The sequence below is a fragment of the Xiphias gladius genome, chromosome 1 (assembly GCF_016859285.1).
Source record: "Xiphias gladius isolate SHS-SW01 ecotype Sanya breed wild chromosome 1, ASM1685928v1, whole genome shotgun sequence".
NCBI classification, from domain to species: domain Eukaryota; kingdom Metazoa; phylum Chordata; class Actinopteri; order Istiophoriformes; family Xiphiidae; genus Xiphias; species Xiphias gladius.
Genome location: NC_053400.1, coordinates 7,364,267 through 7,381,257, shown reverse-complemented (window position 1 = coordinate 7,381,257; position 16,991 = coordinate 7,364,267). Strand labels below are relative to the sequence as shown.

The 16,991-nt window shown below is 40.2% G+C and overlaps 1 protein-coding gene and 1 long non-coding RNA gene across 3 annotated transcripts in view; one reads left to right on the top strand and one right to left on the bottom strand.

The window, feature by feature from the left end:
• The window catches only part of rhpn2 (rhophilin, Rho GTPase binding protein 2), a 33,039-nt gene extending 29,147 nt beyond the window's left edge, over positions 1-3,892 (bottom strand). The window contains exons 1-2 of one of the 2 annotated variants that reach the window (XM_040125229.1): positions 3,649-3,892; positions 3,221-3,302 (exon numbers count right to left, since the gene is read on the bottom strand). In XM_040125229.1, coding sequence (XP_039981163.1) covers positions 3,221-3,286 — 66 coding nt within the window. In that variant the 5' untranslated portion in view covers positions 3,287-3,302; positions 3,649-3,892. Of the gene's footprint in view, positions 1-3,220; positions 3,468-3,648 lie in introns of those variants that run through there. The other variant, XM_040125239.1, reaches the window with a different exon arrangement.
• Positions 3,466-16,652, top strand: LOC120788941. The gene is made up of 3 exons (XR_005707323.1): positions 3,466-3,570; positions 16,091-16,136; positions 16,311-16,652. It is a non-coding gene; the product is annotated as an uncharacterized LOC120788941 (long non-coding RNA).
• Positions 16,653-16,991: the final 339 nt, after the last annotated feature.

Here is a 16,991-nt window from a genome sequence, read left to right as displayed (position 1 = left end):
TATCACACCTTTATTTGTGGAGAGCTTGGTTAGAAATATTATGACAAAAATGATGTGTTTTGTATTGTCTTTGATTCTGTTGCACATTGTGTACTGAAAGTACACAGTGTTTATCTTTAAGTGTGAAAAATTAATCCTTAATCTTTGTTGAACTAAAACGATTTAATTTAATAATGGAAAGTGAAGTAAAAATTGGTGCTGCCGTTCTTATCACTCTGCTGCACAGACCATCTGACATTATACTGACCTACACAGGGAACTGAACCCCTAACCCTGACTACCAGCCCTGCTAAAGCCTTGCCTAACAAACTGAACCACACCAGGAATTGATCCCTCCGCTGCACTGGTATGCTCGAACAGTGCAGCCTCTCTCTATAAGCGGACAAAACACTTGATGAGAGCAAAATGCAAAGACAGTCCAGTCCATTATCATATCCATCAAACAGCAAATAATGTTGCTGTTGTATAACTGAAGCTTCACAAAGAACATGTGGAGCAATAGTTCATAGGATAGTTGGTTGATAAAAGTGGTGATTAAGACTGGCAGCCAGCCAGGAAGAGGCTTCAGCCATGACCCGGTTATGGCAGTGTAACGGACTCACAATAGCTTTTTCACCCCACAAAAACATAGTGTGCTCAGCATCTCTATATTCTCACCTCTTTATGATGAAGTAAATGACAAGCTGGAATCATGTATGCTCCATAACTGACTTCACACATTGTTCCACTCCAATTAAAGTGGGGACAGATTGCTCAGAAAGGAGTGTGCTTCAATCAGTCCCAAGAAAGACATCTTTATATTTCGTTAACTACTGTAAGAGATAATATTTGATCACAGTTGGATCTCTCATTTGCCTTTTTCCAATACAAACCCTGCTTAGGGAAGCTAAGCGTGTCTCCAAGTCGAGAGAGCTTGTCTGGTTTGTGAACCAGGACACATGTTGTCAATTTGTGTCTGTGGTCTGGCTGAAGGACGGCCTCGGGCCAGATGCTACGTCAATGCTCTCAATGGCCGAGGAGGATAAGGAGAAGAAACATGCCGATTCGGCTTTTTGTTCTGCCATGTTTCCATCCTGCAGCCGTCCATCGGACCTCAGCCAGCTGGAGGTGAAACAGTGGACGGCTGGGAAGGAAGCCCTGAACCACAACAGCTCCCTCGGGCATCTGCTGAACCCAGTGAGGCCTTGTAAATCATTAAACTCATTTTCACCCAAGAGAAAGCAGGACACAAAAAATGGAAGCAAAGATCATCTTGGCTCAACTTGGTTAAAATTTGACCAAAAAGTTTCCAAATTGCAAATCTCTTTAACATGACACAATGAGAAAGTAGAGCTCATTGCTTTTTGGTTTTGGAGAATGTGCCAGCCTTTTTATACTGAGAAGGGCTTCTGCAAGGAAAGGAAAGACTCCTGAACGTTCAACACTGAGAAATACGGAGGGTAAAGGAAATGTAGGGAGAGTGAGAACGATGGATAAGAAAAAAAATAGATGAGTTAGGCTATAGAATGTCTGTTACAGTAATAAAGGAAACCGTTTGTGATTGAGGTATTAGGCTCTATAGCCTCCTATCATGTCCTATGGCAGTCCCAGACCCTGGATCCAACTGACCTTTTTATAGACACAGGAAGGGCAGCGCAGAGCCTGAATCCAGACAGCGTTCAGAAAGGGATTTGCGGGGATTGAGAGACACAAAGGCCCTGTTCAGATGCCCATCTAAACAAGCTTGTCTATAAAAACACTCCAGTTGAGGACACCGGTACAAATGTGGAGGAATGAGACATGGACCACAGCATGGCAGACAGGGAACTCAGTAAAAACACATTAGATAATCACTCAACTACTGCCAAGTGCCTTTCTCATAGCCTACAACTAGACAAACCCATAACTCCTGAAAAATGTTGCAGTCACAGGTACATGAAACACAACTGGTTAGACAGGTTTCTCTGCTGGTCCAGATGCAATGAAAGCTAATCCCTTTAATGACTGTCACTGTATAATGACAAGCCACCAGCTAATTTACATGATAAAAAGGCTTGAACTTCAATACAAAAATACAGACAGGAAGAACACTCCAATTATCTGAGTAACACTTTGGATGAACTGCCATTTTACATTTACATTTCAGTCTTTTGGATGATGCTGTTATCCAGAGCATCTCCAATGTGTGCAACTCTAAAATACGGTCGATCAATAAAAAGGTCAAAGGTCAGGTGTTTAGTGGTTTTACAATATTCCCATAAAACACAACAGTAATTTCTTATGAAGGAATAAGAAAAAAGGTCAAAACATAGCTCAGAGGAAATACTGGCCCAATTTTACCAGATAAAAAGGTACAAAACAGGTCTGGCAAAATTATCTAAGGGCAGTCGGTTAATCTGACCTAAGATTACCAGGGGTATCAACAAAGCCTTTGAGGAACTCCTCCATAAGGCTTCCTATTGACTTTCAATCACCATCACACCTCTGACAGGCAGCAGGGAAATGAAAAGGTTAATTATGGGATGTTTGGTCAGTGCCCTTTCAGTCTCTCTCACTATCAGTAACTGCAGGAGATATAGAGCTATTCTTGGAGTAACATACACATAAACACACACACACACACACACACACACACACAGACACCTGTAGCTGACAGTACTGTGGTTTCTGCTGCTGTTGGTGACACATCAGGAGCTGCAGTATTTGTTACTGACACCATGCTACTTTTAAGAGTAATAGGAAAATGTAACAATGTGTATTAGTTGGACTTTTCTTTCATGTGGTGTTCTATATACGTGCCTTTGATTTATGTATTGTTTTATTGTAAATGACATTACAAAAGTAGTTTCGTCAGTTGATGTATAGCTTGAAACTGTAAGTGTGGGTAGGCTAGCCTGTAGTTAAATACCTTAATTACAATTAGTTAAGCAAATCCCAATACAAATACATCTGGCGAAGAGAGGAAGAAAACAAGTTGGGTATCAAATCTGGTCCTTGGGCTCCCGGACATGCCTTTTGTATGCTGCATTATGCAATGACTTCACTTAGTTACCGAAAACAGGCGCTCCAGGCAAACCAGAAACCCTAGAGACAGTACGCTAACAATAAGCTAAAGCCTTTTTCTGTTTACATCAGTGGTATCTCCCTCTCACTGCACATTGCGACGGCCGATACAGCAGAAAGATGGAGCCCCCCCGTACAATGTAGTTACGAAACTAAAGAGACGAGAGGCAAAGCTCACCTTTCTGAAATAATTGCTGTCTCCTCCGCTGTCTTTGATGCCGTTTGGTAAAAGTGTGTCCGTCATCCTGAAGGCTCACACTCTTGAGAAAAACAAGTGAATGTTAAAAAAAAATAAATAAATAATGATAATTTAAACCAGGCCAATGCTGTTCTACAGGTGAGTATCCTCTCTCTCCTCCAACAATGTGTCTGCTCCGACTTCACTCCACTCCGCCAGGGACTTTTCCAGCTGAAAGCAAGAAACTCCGCCCAAACGGAAAGAGAGGAAAGGGGAAAAGAAAAGAAAGAGGACTGGGCGGTGCGTTCACAGCCAAAAAAAACTCGCCGGACGCCACCTGTGTCAGTCAGGTAATATAAACTACAGTGTGCAAGACGGTCGACTAACAAGCTACCTGCTAGAAAAAAAAACTGTTTACCAATACAAACCTCATGATGAAGTCTGACTCGCAGAGGCTAAAGTTAGCAGTTGCACCATCTGGTGCGCATGCTAGCCCTAATAAAGAAAATCACTTTTGTGCTAAAACAGCTTGGTGGGGTTCATGAAAGGCCTGCTGGTGTTGTTAGAAGCTGCCTTTTCATTTATAATAACTGCTGTCATCAACATGGTTATTCGTTCCAAGTGAACTGCTAAGTGAACCCTACGAGTGGGGTAGAAAATCCAGTGCATATTGCAATAAAACCATATAGGCTAATTATCTGAGGCTGTAATAATAACAATAATAATCACCTAAATGTACAACACCTGTCTGACTAAAGGGAGTCACACGTTGACCTCTGTGTCAGAGTAATGCATAGCATCAGTCCTGTGGGTTAAAACAATAAACATCAAATAGTCAATAAACTAAACATTCAACTGAAACACTGACAAACGCACTAAAAGTAGCTTAACGCAGTGCTCGTTTGGCATTTTTCAATTTCTTCAGGTACTTTAAGCAAATTTGTATAATGCCAGAAATACAAAATTATGCATAATGGCTACTTCCCATTGAAACCCTAAGGAGTGCTTCCTGCGCTGACACCAGGAAAGGGACATACCGTATATACTGTATGTCTACAAGTGTAGGAAATCATACTTTTGACTTAAACCAGCTGTGAGCTGGTGAAACAAACAAGATGGTGCTCAATATAATCTGACGGGTGATAAATTAAAGGAAAAACCTGGAAAATGAGTGGAGAAGCGGCATGACTGCCGCCATCCATAGGGCCAAGGGGTCACCGGATCTCAACCCAGCTGAACACCATTTGGAAGGTTTTGGACCGACTTGTTAGACGGCGCTCGCCCCGTCTATCAAACACAGACTGAGGGAATATCTTTTGGAAGGATGCTGTTTCATCCCTCCAATAGAGGCTGGCATTGCAGCATTTGACTTGCTGAAGAGCATGAATTTGAATATGTAACCTAATACGCCATCATATCATATCTTTCGGTATTAAATTACTTGGAGTTGTATGTGAGTTGTTTAGTATTGTTATGAGGCAAAGATATAAATGAGAATAATTTTTGTATTTTAGTGGAAAATTTTAAATCCACAAAGAATAACTGTAATTAGGATAATATTTAACAGCACTGTTCAGTGTTCAACAGGTGTTTTTCCTTTGCACATCTCATCACATGTTGGGAGAAATACAGATGGTCTGAAAGATACAGACATAAACTGACAGATCGATGCAAACACTATAAAAAGTGATAAAAATGTTCAGCATCAGGTCTTTAAACTGCAGTTTTATTTGGTTGCCCGGCAACAGCGGCAAGACAAGCTGTGCTCAGCTGCCAAGGCTTTTTTGTGAATGTTCTGATTTCTGATTGACTTCCTGGTGAGAGGGTCTGTGGGTGAACTGAACTCTACCCCTGAGCTAACTTTAATTTTCTTCTGTGCCTCGTTTAAATACACCTCATCAGTATTTGTTGTAGTGCCTCATGTTGTAGTGTGTTTGGCTTTTTCAATTTGCTTGTGCCTGTGGTGAAACAAGAGACGCCGCCTGCTTGTGTGTGGCTGGTTTTGCCAGTTAGAAAGCAGGTTAAATTCCTGTTTGTTGAAGAGGTGCTTATTAATGTCAGAGGAGGCTTATTAATAACAACTACACGGATGCGAAGCCAGGGTATGGGGGTGTTGCTGTGGCTATAAGCAAGGCCAAAGCTGTCTTTGTCTGGGACATTTCTGCATCTGAAACCCAGGGGAAGTATTTTAGAACAGAAACATTTCATTTCTAACCTCATTTAACAACTGTGTGGCTGAATTATTTAATTTTCTTTTGACTCATGAATGTTAGAATAAATTAAAAATTGCATAGAGATTTTTCTTCTAATCCAGGATCCTTGGTAAAAAGGATTTTTAAGAGGATTTCACATTTTCATATGAAAATGAATATTGGACAAGCACTAAAACAATTAAACATAAGACATTACCTTTACATTTATACAATTACGTGCTCATCCCTATGCAGGGAAAACTTTCCTCTTTTTCAGGGCTTTCACAGAAGAGGTTACAAGAGATGGAAGCTTAAGTTGGAACTGACCATTCACTCTAATCAGGTGTTACACAATCTCACTGTACTCAGCTAGATGGATGTCACAATCCTGTACGAACCAGTCAAGCTGGTTATATGTTGATCACCAGCTTACACTGGATCAAAGACATTTACGCTTGCGGACATTTGCCATTATTCCACTTCAGGCTTCTGATACCTCGTGTTTCCCTTCCTTCAAATTCAGCCTACAACCTAGCAGAGCAAGTTTGTATTAGTCACAATTTGTCAGCATGTCAGTCAGCATATTGACGCTTCTTCTTCATGGTCATAAAAGAGACCAGCAACACAGATTTGTTGCTTGTTATATTTGAGAAATAAACTTGACGTTGACATGAGAATATGAAAAATGGTGCATCATCATTACAAGGATCTGGACTTTGGTTACACAAACAACTTTGTAAAATAAAGTGGGAAAAGTGCAGGAGCTTCTGGATCTGTCATTATGAATATAAGAAGCCTCTTGTAGTTGATAATTATGCCATGAATTAGTACAATTATCCATTAATGGACTGACAGAAAGTTAATTGTCAATATTTGATAAGTGATTAATCATTTAGGTTATCAAGGAAATGGAGGATTGTTGTTGTACCAAACAATATCAGCCACTAGGTGGAGGTAGAGGTTAATACTTAAGCATTAACATTGTACATTATTTATTTTTATTCCCTTGTGAATCATTGGATTATCTGCTTTCCTCCTTTAGTTTTCCTCTTGTTTTCTTCAAATCATCCAACATAATTCCACTGTACTGTAAGCGACCCACATTTATAAATTTGTTTTGGAAGGCTAACTCACCCTGTGTGGTATTTGTTCAATGAGGTGCTTTTTTTTCCAAATCATCGCTGTACTTACAATAACCTTTCCACGGTTCACAAAGCCCAACCTACTTTAAAATATGAAGGTAATTCTGTGTATTTTTTGCACAACTTTTAGTTTCAAGTGATGAATCCTCTCTTGGATCTGAAAATCTGACTATGTTTGTATCATTTTCAGATCCTGAGTAGGACTCTGACAGAGACCTGCTTTATTGCAAAATACAGGCTTGTAGACTTGCCATGGAAGGAAAACACAGGTGTGACTGATAACAACACTGATTGCCCCGTTCCATTCACATGGGCCAGTAAGACCACATGAACAATACCAGCGCCCTGGAACTGCCACACCTAAATGAAATGCAGTTATTCTTAATATTATTATGTCCACCTGTGTTTGACAAGTCACAGTTTCTGCTGGGAGTCTACTCCTTCTCATCATCAATAGGCCTTTCTCATGGCAGACATTTGATTTGTCTTAGCAGAAAAAAGCATGTGTCACTAATAACATAAATGATGGCTCTATCTAATTCAAAAGTTATTTTAAAGTGTTTTGATCATTAGTGGACCAACATTTTGATAAACATGTTTAGTTTATAACTCATGTTCTACATGCACAAATACTAAGACGTTCACATATGTGTATAGTACTGAAAATGTGTAGTGAATGAATTCTATGTGGCATCGCTCATTTTACGATATTCCACTGATTTACAGGCTGCAGTACAGGTTTTAACATTTTTTTTTTTTTTTTTAAAGGAAAAGGAAGTTATGAGGAAGGAAATACTGTGTTATGTACTTTGTTATTTATGTTACCACAAAAACTCCACAGGCCTTAATGAGCTTTTATTAAATGTTTTTTCATGCTATGACGTGTCTTCTGCAAAAATGATGAATGGAGGCTATTATTAATGTTCTTTGCTCTCAGCCTGTGAATAATTAAATTGGTGACAATATAGAGATTCATTTTAAAGAGAACTCACTTCATATTGTATACGGGAAAAGCATTGCTGCACTAACTGCTATGGGTTGAAAGGTGTCTGTTGTCTGTTGAACGTCTGAGTACACCCATGATATCAGCGAGGTGTCAGGGTTGTCAGGTGCTGTCTGATGGACTTGAGACTACACTCAACTGCTGCATAGGATGTGGAAAGAGTCACAGATAGTTAGTGACGCAACATTATTTGCTCAGTAACATTTGTCCGAAAATGAATAGGACTCCAAATTTATGACAGTGTGTCCAGTCAAAGGCATAATGGATTAGTTTGAACCAAAGAAACTTATGGCATCAGCTTTAATTGCTGCAGTTTGCATATACTTGGTTCCCAGAGAAGCTGTGTTTTTTCACAGGATTGTCTGCTCTCCTAACAGTCAACAGTGGTGAAGGTTTTCTTTTACTTTTCCTGTGTTCTGGTCAATGTGAGTCAACACTTAAGTTTTGAGAGGATATGCAGTCGTATGACCACGGAAACAGGAATGATAAAAATCCACGTTCCCTTTGACATTGCACGTAAAGTCATGAAGGCATGTAAAGTTAATGTCTGAACTACATAAGCTGCTTATGTGAGTTAACCCAGCAGGCCCTGGCAATTATGGCTGTAAAACCACTTTAAACTTTTGCCTATGGTCACAGAACTCTGCAGGGTGGTGAAAAACTTCACAGTATATTTTATAGCATTTTGCTAATGAAAATGGGCAGTCCACATTCTTCACCAACACGGCAACATGTTCTATGTTTTAGAGAGTTTTCACAGTGGAAAAAAGAAAACCCTGCAAGAAAGGACTGAATATTTAATGCAAACAGTAGAAAGGTACTAAAATCTGATAGCATTGCTCAGCTATCAGCACCATAATTCCAAAAATCTTATTGTTGTGGTTCAGAAACCCATATTAGTTAAACCATATAGAAGTCCCTGCCTGTTAAAGAGTGGAATGAACTGAGGGTGCTTTGCTTTTCCACTCATTTCTCTTCTCCTCACAACGAAGCACAAAGCCGTTTGTAAGTGAACTGCTTCCCGGCTGCTTTTTTCTAAAGGCAGAGGGGGTACGGCGGTGAACAACGGGAACCGGCGTTCAACCCCCGGCCCAACAGGAAGTGCTGTGAGGTTGCTATGCAGCTCTGCTTCCTTACCCCAAGAACTCTGGGTTCCCTGTTAACAAATGATGTGTGGTGAGGGCAGTATGGCAAACCATTTGAGCAGGCACTCCAGAAGCTCTACAGTAAGAATAGATCAAGGGCGGGATGAAAGAGAGAATGAGAAAGAGTGATAGTTTGTCCTTGGCTACAAAGTGGTGTTGGGTTCGTGGCCTTGTCTCCTTCCTTTCTCTTTGGGTCCCTCTTTCCTCATTCCTCCTTTTTTGGTTCCTACCATCACCCTTCCCTCTCAACCTGTCACTATCTCTCCTTTCCGTTCTACCTTTGCTCCCTCAGCGGCTCTCTCCTTGCTCTGGTCTTTAGTCTTCCTCTGTTATCCGACCCCCTTTCCTTTCCTTCCAGCCCCCTGTCTCCCCCCTTCCATCATTTTTTTTTTTTATTTGTTGTCTCCTCTTTTTCACCCTTTCTGCTTCTTAAACTTGGCACAAAGTAATCAGTATGTCTACATGATGTACAAGAAATGATGTAAATTACAAGCACCTCAGTACAGGATATGAACAGGCCAAAATACAATAGAAGAGAACTAGAGACCATCATGCAATGGGATTACACCAGCTGCGATGCCCATTAACATGTTGATCTTCGGACCAATGAGTACTAAGTACTCATTGAGATATTATTACATGAGTCTTCAGAATTCATGGGTCGGACCACGCTCATATTCCAACTCAGCCTTCATTATGATTTCAAATACATACTTGTAAAGTTTTGTGACTGTATCTTGCCCTGTTGTGATGCTATTGTGGTTGACAAAAATCAGTTCACAGACAGACAGACACCTGCCAAAGTACGCAAAACCACCTCTGTGGTATTTCCTGTTACGGTAGGTGTCTCCAGGACCATATTTTGCCATGCTCACACATGCACAGAAAACGATAACAGACTCACAAGGTGAAGACAATACAAGCAACGCTGTTGCAGTTGTGAATACAAATTATCTGGCTGCTAGGTGCTTACATGTGTAACGCAGTGCAAGATGAACAGTGAAAATTGTCAGGTCGACAATGAGTAATCCAAATGGAAAGGTTGAATTTAATAAAGTTTTATTTTGGACTGAGATACTTAAGATTCTTTTAGCCTCACAGTGATTTAAGCTGAGTTCAAAATTCGGCATGCTAACGTGCTCACATGACAATGCTAAAATGCTGATGCTGCTGATAGAGCAGGTGTAATGTTTACAATGTTCACCACCTTAGTCTAGCATGTTAGCATGCTAAAATTAGCTAATTACCACAAGTAAAGCTGACGTTGAAGGGAACGTCATTAGTTTTGCAGGTAATGAACCAAAGCACTGAACCACTGCACCACTGGAGAACCTGATGGTGGTGCTAAATGAAAAGTTAAGGGGTAACCGAAGTGATTTGAATTCATCCTCTGGGAATTATGAATGTCTGTACCAAAACTTGTGCCAGTCTTTCCCGTAGATGTTGAGGTATTTCACAGGGTAAAGTTCAAACTTTTACCTGCTGGTGGTGCTAGAGGAAAAGTCAGGGGGAATACCAAAGTCAGTAGGATTCATGGGCTGCGGAAAATGTATGTTTCTACAAAATTTCATGGCAATCCATCAGTTGTCTGAACTGGAAGTGGTTGACTGAGATAATGACCAACATTACCTTCCCTAGTGCCAATCTGTTAGCATGGCTAAAAACATGATGTTTCCATACTGAGAACTACTCTACTGTAGAGGCTTCCTCCTGACATCATCTTAATAAAACTGAATTTGTGAGAGCTGTTAATAACAACATTAAAAGAGCAATATGTATTTTATTTTAAAACATTCAAAAAGTAAGATCATCAGGAGAATGTGAAGAAATAACAGTTTTGACATTATGTCAAAGATGTCTATCGTGGTGCAGAGATATCTATTGAAGTTAGCATGTTAACCAGCTGGCCCCATCCCATCTTGTAATACCACTTTTTACCTCAAGTGGCAATAGTGAGACATTGTTAGCATTCAGTCTGCCCGATGTTACAGCCATCCTATCTCTGCAACATTCCTCAACTCTTTCCTCAAGCTCAGCGACTGATGCAGCTTCTCTAGCTGCTCTCCCTCGTGCTCCTTGACCTCTCGTGGCTTGTCCTCTACTCCTGCTACGACTACATCTTCCCTGTCTCTCTGACTGGGCAGACCGGGTGGGAAATTGCCATCGTCAGTCTAACAATAACCAAAGAAAACAACCTACAAGTTACATAATTGGATTGCAAAACATTTATTCCCAATCCATGCAGGTTTGGCAACATGTCAACAACTGCCCTATGCTGAGGTTAGATTTATTCAATCTGTGTTAGCTCAATGGGAGGGTTGAAACTTGGTTGTAAGTAGCCAGTGAGCTCACTGATGTGGCGGCCCACATTGCCCCTTTAAATTAACCTGATAAAGAATGACACAATTTGACATCTTGTTTAATTTACTATATGACAACCTCTCTAAGTACTGGACAGATATTATTTCAATCTTGTCACAGCCAATGACATCGTTGAATAAAGTAGGACTTGACACACTCAGGTGCGGCGTGGCTGTCAACCAACATCACCTGAATTACAAACTATTTCCATGACATACCACAGCCATGCCTCACACGTTGCTTGCCTGTTTGATCTTAGCGTCTTCCCTCCTCTAGATCCCCTTCTCCTAATGTCTACCTGTGAGCCAGCACCTCACTAGAATAGATGTTTTGCTTTTTTCCCTTTACTATTTCACAGATAAAGTGTCACAGTGGTAAACCCACGGAAGCACTTTAATACCTGAGATTACAGTAAACAACTGATGACATTGCAAGATGCACAAAATGTGTCCTTTAAATTTAGACAAAAAAAAAACAATTCCTTAGCTGCATGCAGATGAGATGGCAAAATGCTAGAGGTCTTATCAGCCCCTTATCAACTGTTGAGTGTAGAAATGCAGACTTTGTAGGATCAAGCCTCTGAATTGGGACACAGGTTGTGTGGGTTTTCCTCAGGTGAGGTCAACTAGAGAACATCAATAGACAGCTCTTTTCTGAGGCTAGAGGAAGCTTCTTATCAACTCACAAATCCTTTAGTTCATTGTCCACTGCAGCCTCCAAACAATTGAATCATCATCTTCCTCCTTTTCAAATTATTCTTTTTTCTTCTACTGCTCTTCAATTTGTTCTACTCGTCCTCTTGGTCCTCCTCCTCGTATACTCCTCTTGCTCCTCCTGCTGCTATTCTTGGATGCTGTGATGTATTTGTTTACAGCACGACTCCTCCTCTTACGCCACCACAGTATTTTGGCTGTTTCCCCCTCCATCTCCTCCTCTTCCTCGTCCCCTTCTGCCATCACACTGAAGCCAGTGTTTCAGCTTGCCTTCCTGTCGCCAACAAAGCCTCTCCTCTCTTTGTTGGGGCCTCTTTTTGGAGTGGGAGGCCAGCCTCCAAGTTAATTGTGCATTCATTAGCATTCGCCTGCCGCAACTTAACGACTTAACTCCTTAAACTGTAGATGAATTGGTGAGTGTGGTTTTTTTTTTAGTTTTTTTTTTTTAAATGTTTGCTATTTATTTCTGTTTGAGGCTGTAGACAAACTACGAAAGAGAGACATTAAGAATATTTTTCATTTACATTCCCCACCAGGTTTTACCTGCTACTATGTAAAATAAAAATTAGTTAAATACATGGTAAACTGGAAATAAATTAAGACAGACACAATCTGTGAGGCTGCAGTTAGGCACAGTGGGGCTTTAAATTAAATGGTACAGTCAACATTGTTACGGCTGGTGGTAGAAGCACAGGTAGAGAGGCACACATGCAGGCAGGCATGTGAAGTGAACGAACTGTAATAGATTAAAAAAGAAGAGGACCTTGCTTACAGACAAATGGGTGGCTAAGCATGCAAGCCCAACAGGTTACTATAGCAGGTAGCAGGCACATAGGGACACACACAGAAATATGAGCAAACAATCTGACAATTGACTGGGAAAAAGGGCTGGTATAAATACCAAGGAGCAGATCAGGGAAATGAGGAACAGATGTGTGAGTGGGCAGGGCAGCTAAGCTGATTGAGAATAGGAGACAGGTGAGCAGATGGATCTGGCAGTCAGGCGACTGGGATAGGGAGGAAAGTCTGAGGACATCTGGTGGGTGGATTGAGAGTGGCAGGAGACGGAGGCAAAAATAAAGACGGCTGAGACAGGAATCGTGGCAGTAGGGATAGTACGCCCAGAGGGAACAAGAGAGCCCAAAGACAAATTGTAACAAGCATTGCTAATTACCTCCTATAACAAAGAAAAGATGAGGCTGATGGGAATGTTATTCGTTTTGCAGGTATTTTGTCAAAAACAAAAGCATTGGATAAATTAAAATTTAGACTTTATGGAAAGTTAGGAGATCACCAAGGTTATTACAGTTCTTCCAGTGGGGAACATGAATGTGTGTACCAAATTTCATGGCACTCCATCCAGTAGTTGTCGAGACTTTTAACTCAAAACCATGAATGTCAACCTCATGGTGATGCTAGAGGGAAAGTCAGGGAATCCCCAAATTCATTAGGACACAGAATCTGGGAACCATGAATGTCTGTACAAAATGTCAGGCATTCCATCGAATATAAATACTTATATTTATGCAACTAAACCTCAAACAGTTTAGTGGTAGAAAAGACCAGCAACAGGTAAGAATCTTAGCAGCAGTAGCTGAATCGTTCAAGTAATCTAACAACCGCAAAGCCAAAGGGATTATCTTCTTAGCGGAATGTAAAAAACACCCAATAGGCTGCCGGTCATTGTTATAGTAGTCTTAAACCAGACTATATGCTTACTCAAAACTTCCATCAGATTTGTGAATTTGTTAGGGATGCAACTTGTCTTAATAGAATAGAATTTTTTTAGAATAGATCTTATCAAAGCCCCGTCTGGTAGAATCTCTGTGTTATGAAATGACATGTGGACTGTTGTTTTTCTTTTTGAAGAAAACGGCGGTCCCCATGAAAGTTGAGGTAGTCTTTTTTGACACTACCACTAAGAGTCCCCATAGTTAGAAATGTTCAACTCTTACACACAGGGAATAAAGCGCAAGACAAACTTATCAGAACAGCCAGCTGACTGGTATGTAAGGTTTTGCTGGCCTTTGTTTTGCCAGTCAGGGAGGCAAAAGGAAAATATGACATTTGGTAAGGGAGTTTTGTGACTGTTCTTGCTTTGGCAATGAAATGACAGAGAGACTGGGTCTTAAATGATGTAGATGGTTAAAAACAGATTTTTACATAATAGTATGGTGACTTATCAGTCTCAACTTGAAAAATCAAACACAACATGTTCTTTATTACATATCAATGTTTGGAATATAACAGAAAAACAAAAATGACTGATGTAATGTTTAAACTTCACAAACACAAGTCAACAGTTTAATTTTTAGATGAAAAAAAATCCCTTATACAGCCCAAGAAAACAATAAATTAATATAGTTGTTGTGAGGTGTTAGTCCATGTATTAAAAGATCTGTCATTTTTAGGAGATTATGCCTTAAAAATCCATAAAATATATCTTACAGTTTTTCTGCCGACTCAGAATTTTGAACCTACACGTCTTTGAATCTTGAATTAGTTGCACCTTCTTTACTTTCCTCATGTTTCTGTCTCCACTGCTACAATTTCTGTTTCTCCCTCACTTCTGTCTCCTCTCATCATCCCCATCATTCAATCTCTGAAAATGTCAAAAGCTTTAGAAAAAAAAATCAAACAGTACTTAAACTTCCATAGCATCAGTTACAGCAGCAACTAGGCTTACTAAAGGGCTGGCAGCGAGCTATTAGCTACTTACTCCATGATCTTTTACATAACAGATTATTATTTGATGCCGCACATTTCGGATGTTATGTTCCTACTGTGCAGAAAAACTACAATTGGTGTTTGTCACATTGCTAGAAGAGAGTCTCATTTTCTTTCAACTTCTGGCAGCCCTTTATTCTGAATGTTACATTGTGAAACCGGTCAGATCTTTGCTAAAATCCAGGCCCGAGGTGATCGCAAGCAGCAGATGTGAAGCTACATAATGCAATACATTCCCACTTCCAGTGTAGACATGAAGTTAAAAGACAAAACCAAGGAACTGGAGAACTTCATGGTCGCTGAAAAGAATAAGGTCGAAAACAGCATGTTCAGTGAGGAAAACAGACAACCACAAATTGTTTATCAGCCAACCCACTTCTTTTACATACTACTCATACACAGTGTGCATGCATAATCCTGTGTGTACCAAAGAATATTTGAAATTTGCGCAGAATCTCTGACTTCCAACAATGGAAAATAGCATGTAGATGAGCCTTTCCAAAATGTAAATACAATAAATGGCTCCCATGTATCCACATATTTAAATTCTTTTTAAAAGTATAGTAAATGAAACACCCCATCAAATACATAGTTTTTACCAAAAAATGTAAAGCTCCATTAAGTACTACTATTGATATCAGCCCTGTAATGTGGCATAATCATAGCACCAAAGCTAACATGCCTTAATACACTTACTTTCACACTTAGTTTACTTAGGGCTGTCGTGGAATAAATTAGGGATACCCTTAAACAGGTAAAGGTGGGAACAATGGTCCAAACAATGAAAAAGTTTAAGTAAAAAAGGAAAAAAATTGTAAGAATAATAGTAAAAACAAAAAATAAATAATTTAACAATCCATATGTTAGCAAAGCGTACAAATGGCTGCCCAGAAATGCACGAGAGTACTCAACTAACCATTGTCTGCCATGGACGTGTGTGTGTATGTGTACATGCTTGCTGACATAAAAACAAAACAAAAGCAAAAAAAACCCCACTCCCTGGCACCAATATGTCCATTTGACCAATTGGAATGAGTGGGACGTTTTAGGAGATTCTGTCTGAGCAGAGATCAGATTATGACTCCTGGGCTGCAGGCAAAGCAGGAGACTAGTCGTGCACCAATCAACCCAAGAACACTATTTTACATCTGTATTTGATTGGGACAAGAATACGACTCCAATAAAACTCCAGGTAAAGGATGATTAATTACCTAATTAATTACTTATTTAAATGCTGACAAGACCCACATATGGAATATATCAATAAAAACTCGTATGGAATGCAGCCATTGCTAATGTTTCATAATTACACCTGTGCTCCTCCAGCTGCGAAGTGCAAAGATATTTACCGTAAAAGTCCTAATGCTCGAGGTCACTGAACTCTACGCACTTCTAAGAATCAGGGGTTGTAAACTGTAGGTGCAACAGCAGTAACAACAGAGTGAGGGGGATGTCAGTTGGGCAGTACGCTCCCACCCAGCTCTAAGAGATCGAATCGATTCAGACACAGTCAGCGAGAACACCTGTGTGGGAATGTAGGCCCTTTAACCTCCTCCGCTAATTAACTGTGAACTCCTTTCCTGGCAGGGTTGATTCTGCTCATGCCTGCAGCCTCACACAGCTGCTAGAGCGGGTAAGGACTCCCTTGGTTTCAGTCTATTCAAATGATCTAATCCTACTCAATTATTTGTTTCCGTATTCCTCACACAGCCTGTTAATAGCGTATGCCACGACATCTGTGTTTCCAAGTTGATCTTTTTCAGAAAGACAGTGAAAACATCATAATGAACTTTGTGTAACACCATAGGGAACCAAAGTCGTTACGTCCACGACAGCCTGGGTGTTAACCAATGAAATCTCACGATCCGAGCTACTGCAATCTAAAATCTATGGACCGGAGACGTCTGTGTGGAACAGCACCCTGCTGACCCCCCCCCCATTTCAAAAAGAACGAGCAGGGGCTCAAATTACAGCAGCACAGACTCACCGGAATCCTGTCTGCCCACATTTAAAACTGAAGTACACCTAAGGAGGGTTTGCCTGTTCTTTCTGTCACGTGTTTGTATCTGTAGCAAAGGTCTGGAGTTTGTGATCGTCCAAAAGAACAAAAAAATAAAATAATGATAATACTGATTAAAGAATGTATTTGTATAAATGAAATTGCCCATACCTATTCATTTCTTTTATTTGAAGAGGACAGTTTCCCTATACATCTTGATTTGAGGCTACGAGGTTGACAGTCGTGCGTTTACCTCAATTTGGTAAAAATACATTACAGCGACACATTTGCAGTGAGCAGCATCGAACTGATCTAGGTCTTGAGGATACAGTGTCTTTCCTGGGGGGGGGGAAAATCACACATTTTGCATCAGTGGATGTTTTACTTTATTTAAATTTAAAATGTAAAAGCAAGAAATGCATATCTCAAGTCCTGCCAAGAAAATTGCAGGTAAGTAAGTATTCTCCAGTTTTCACTTCTTCTAGCCTC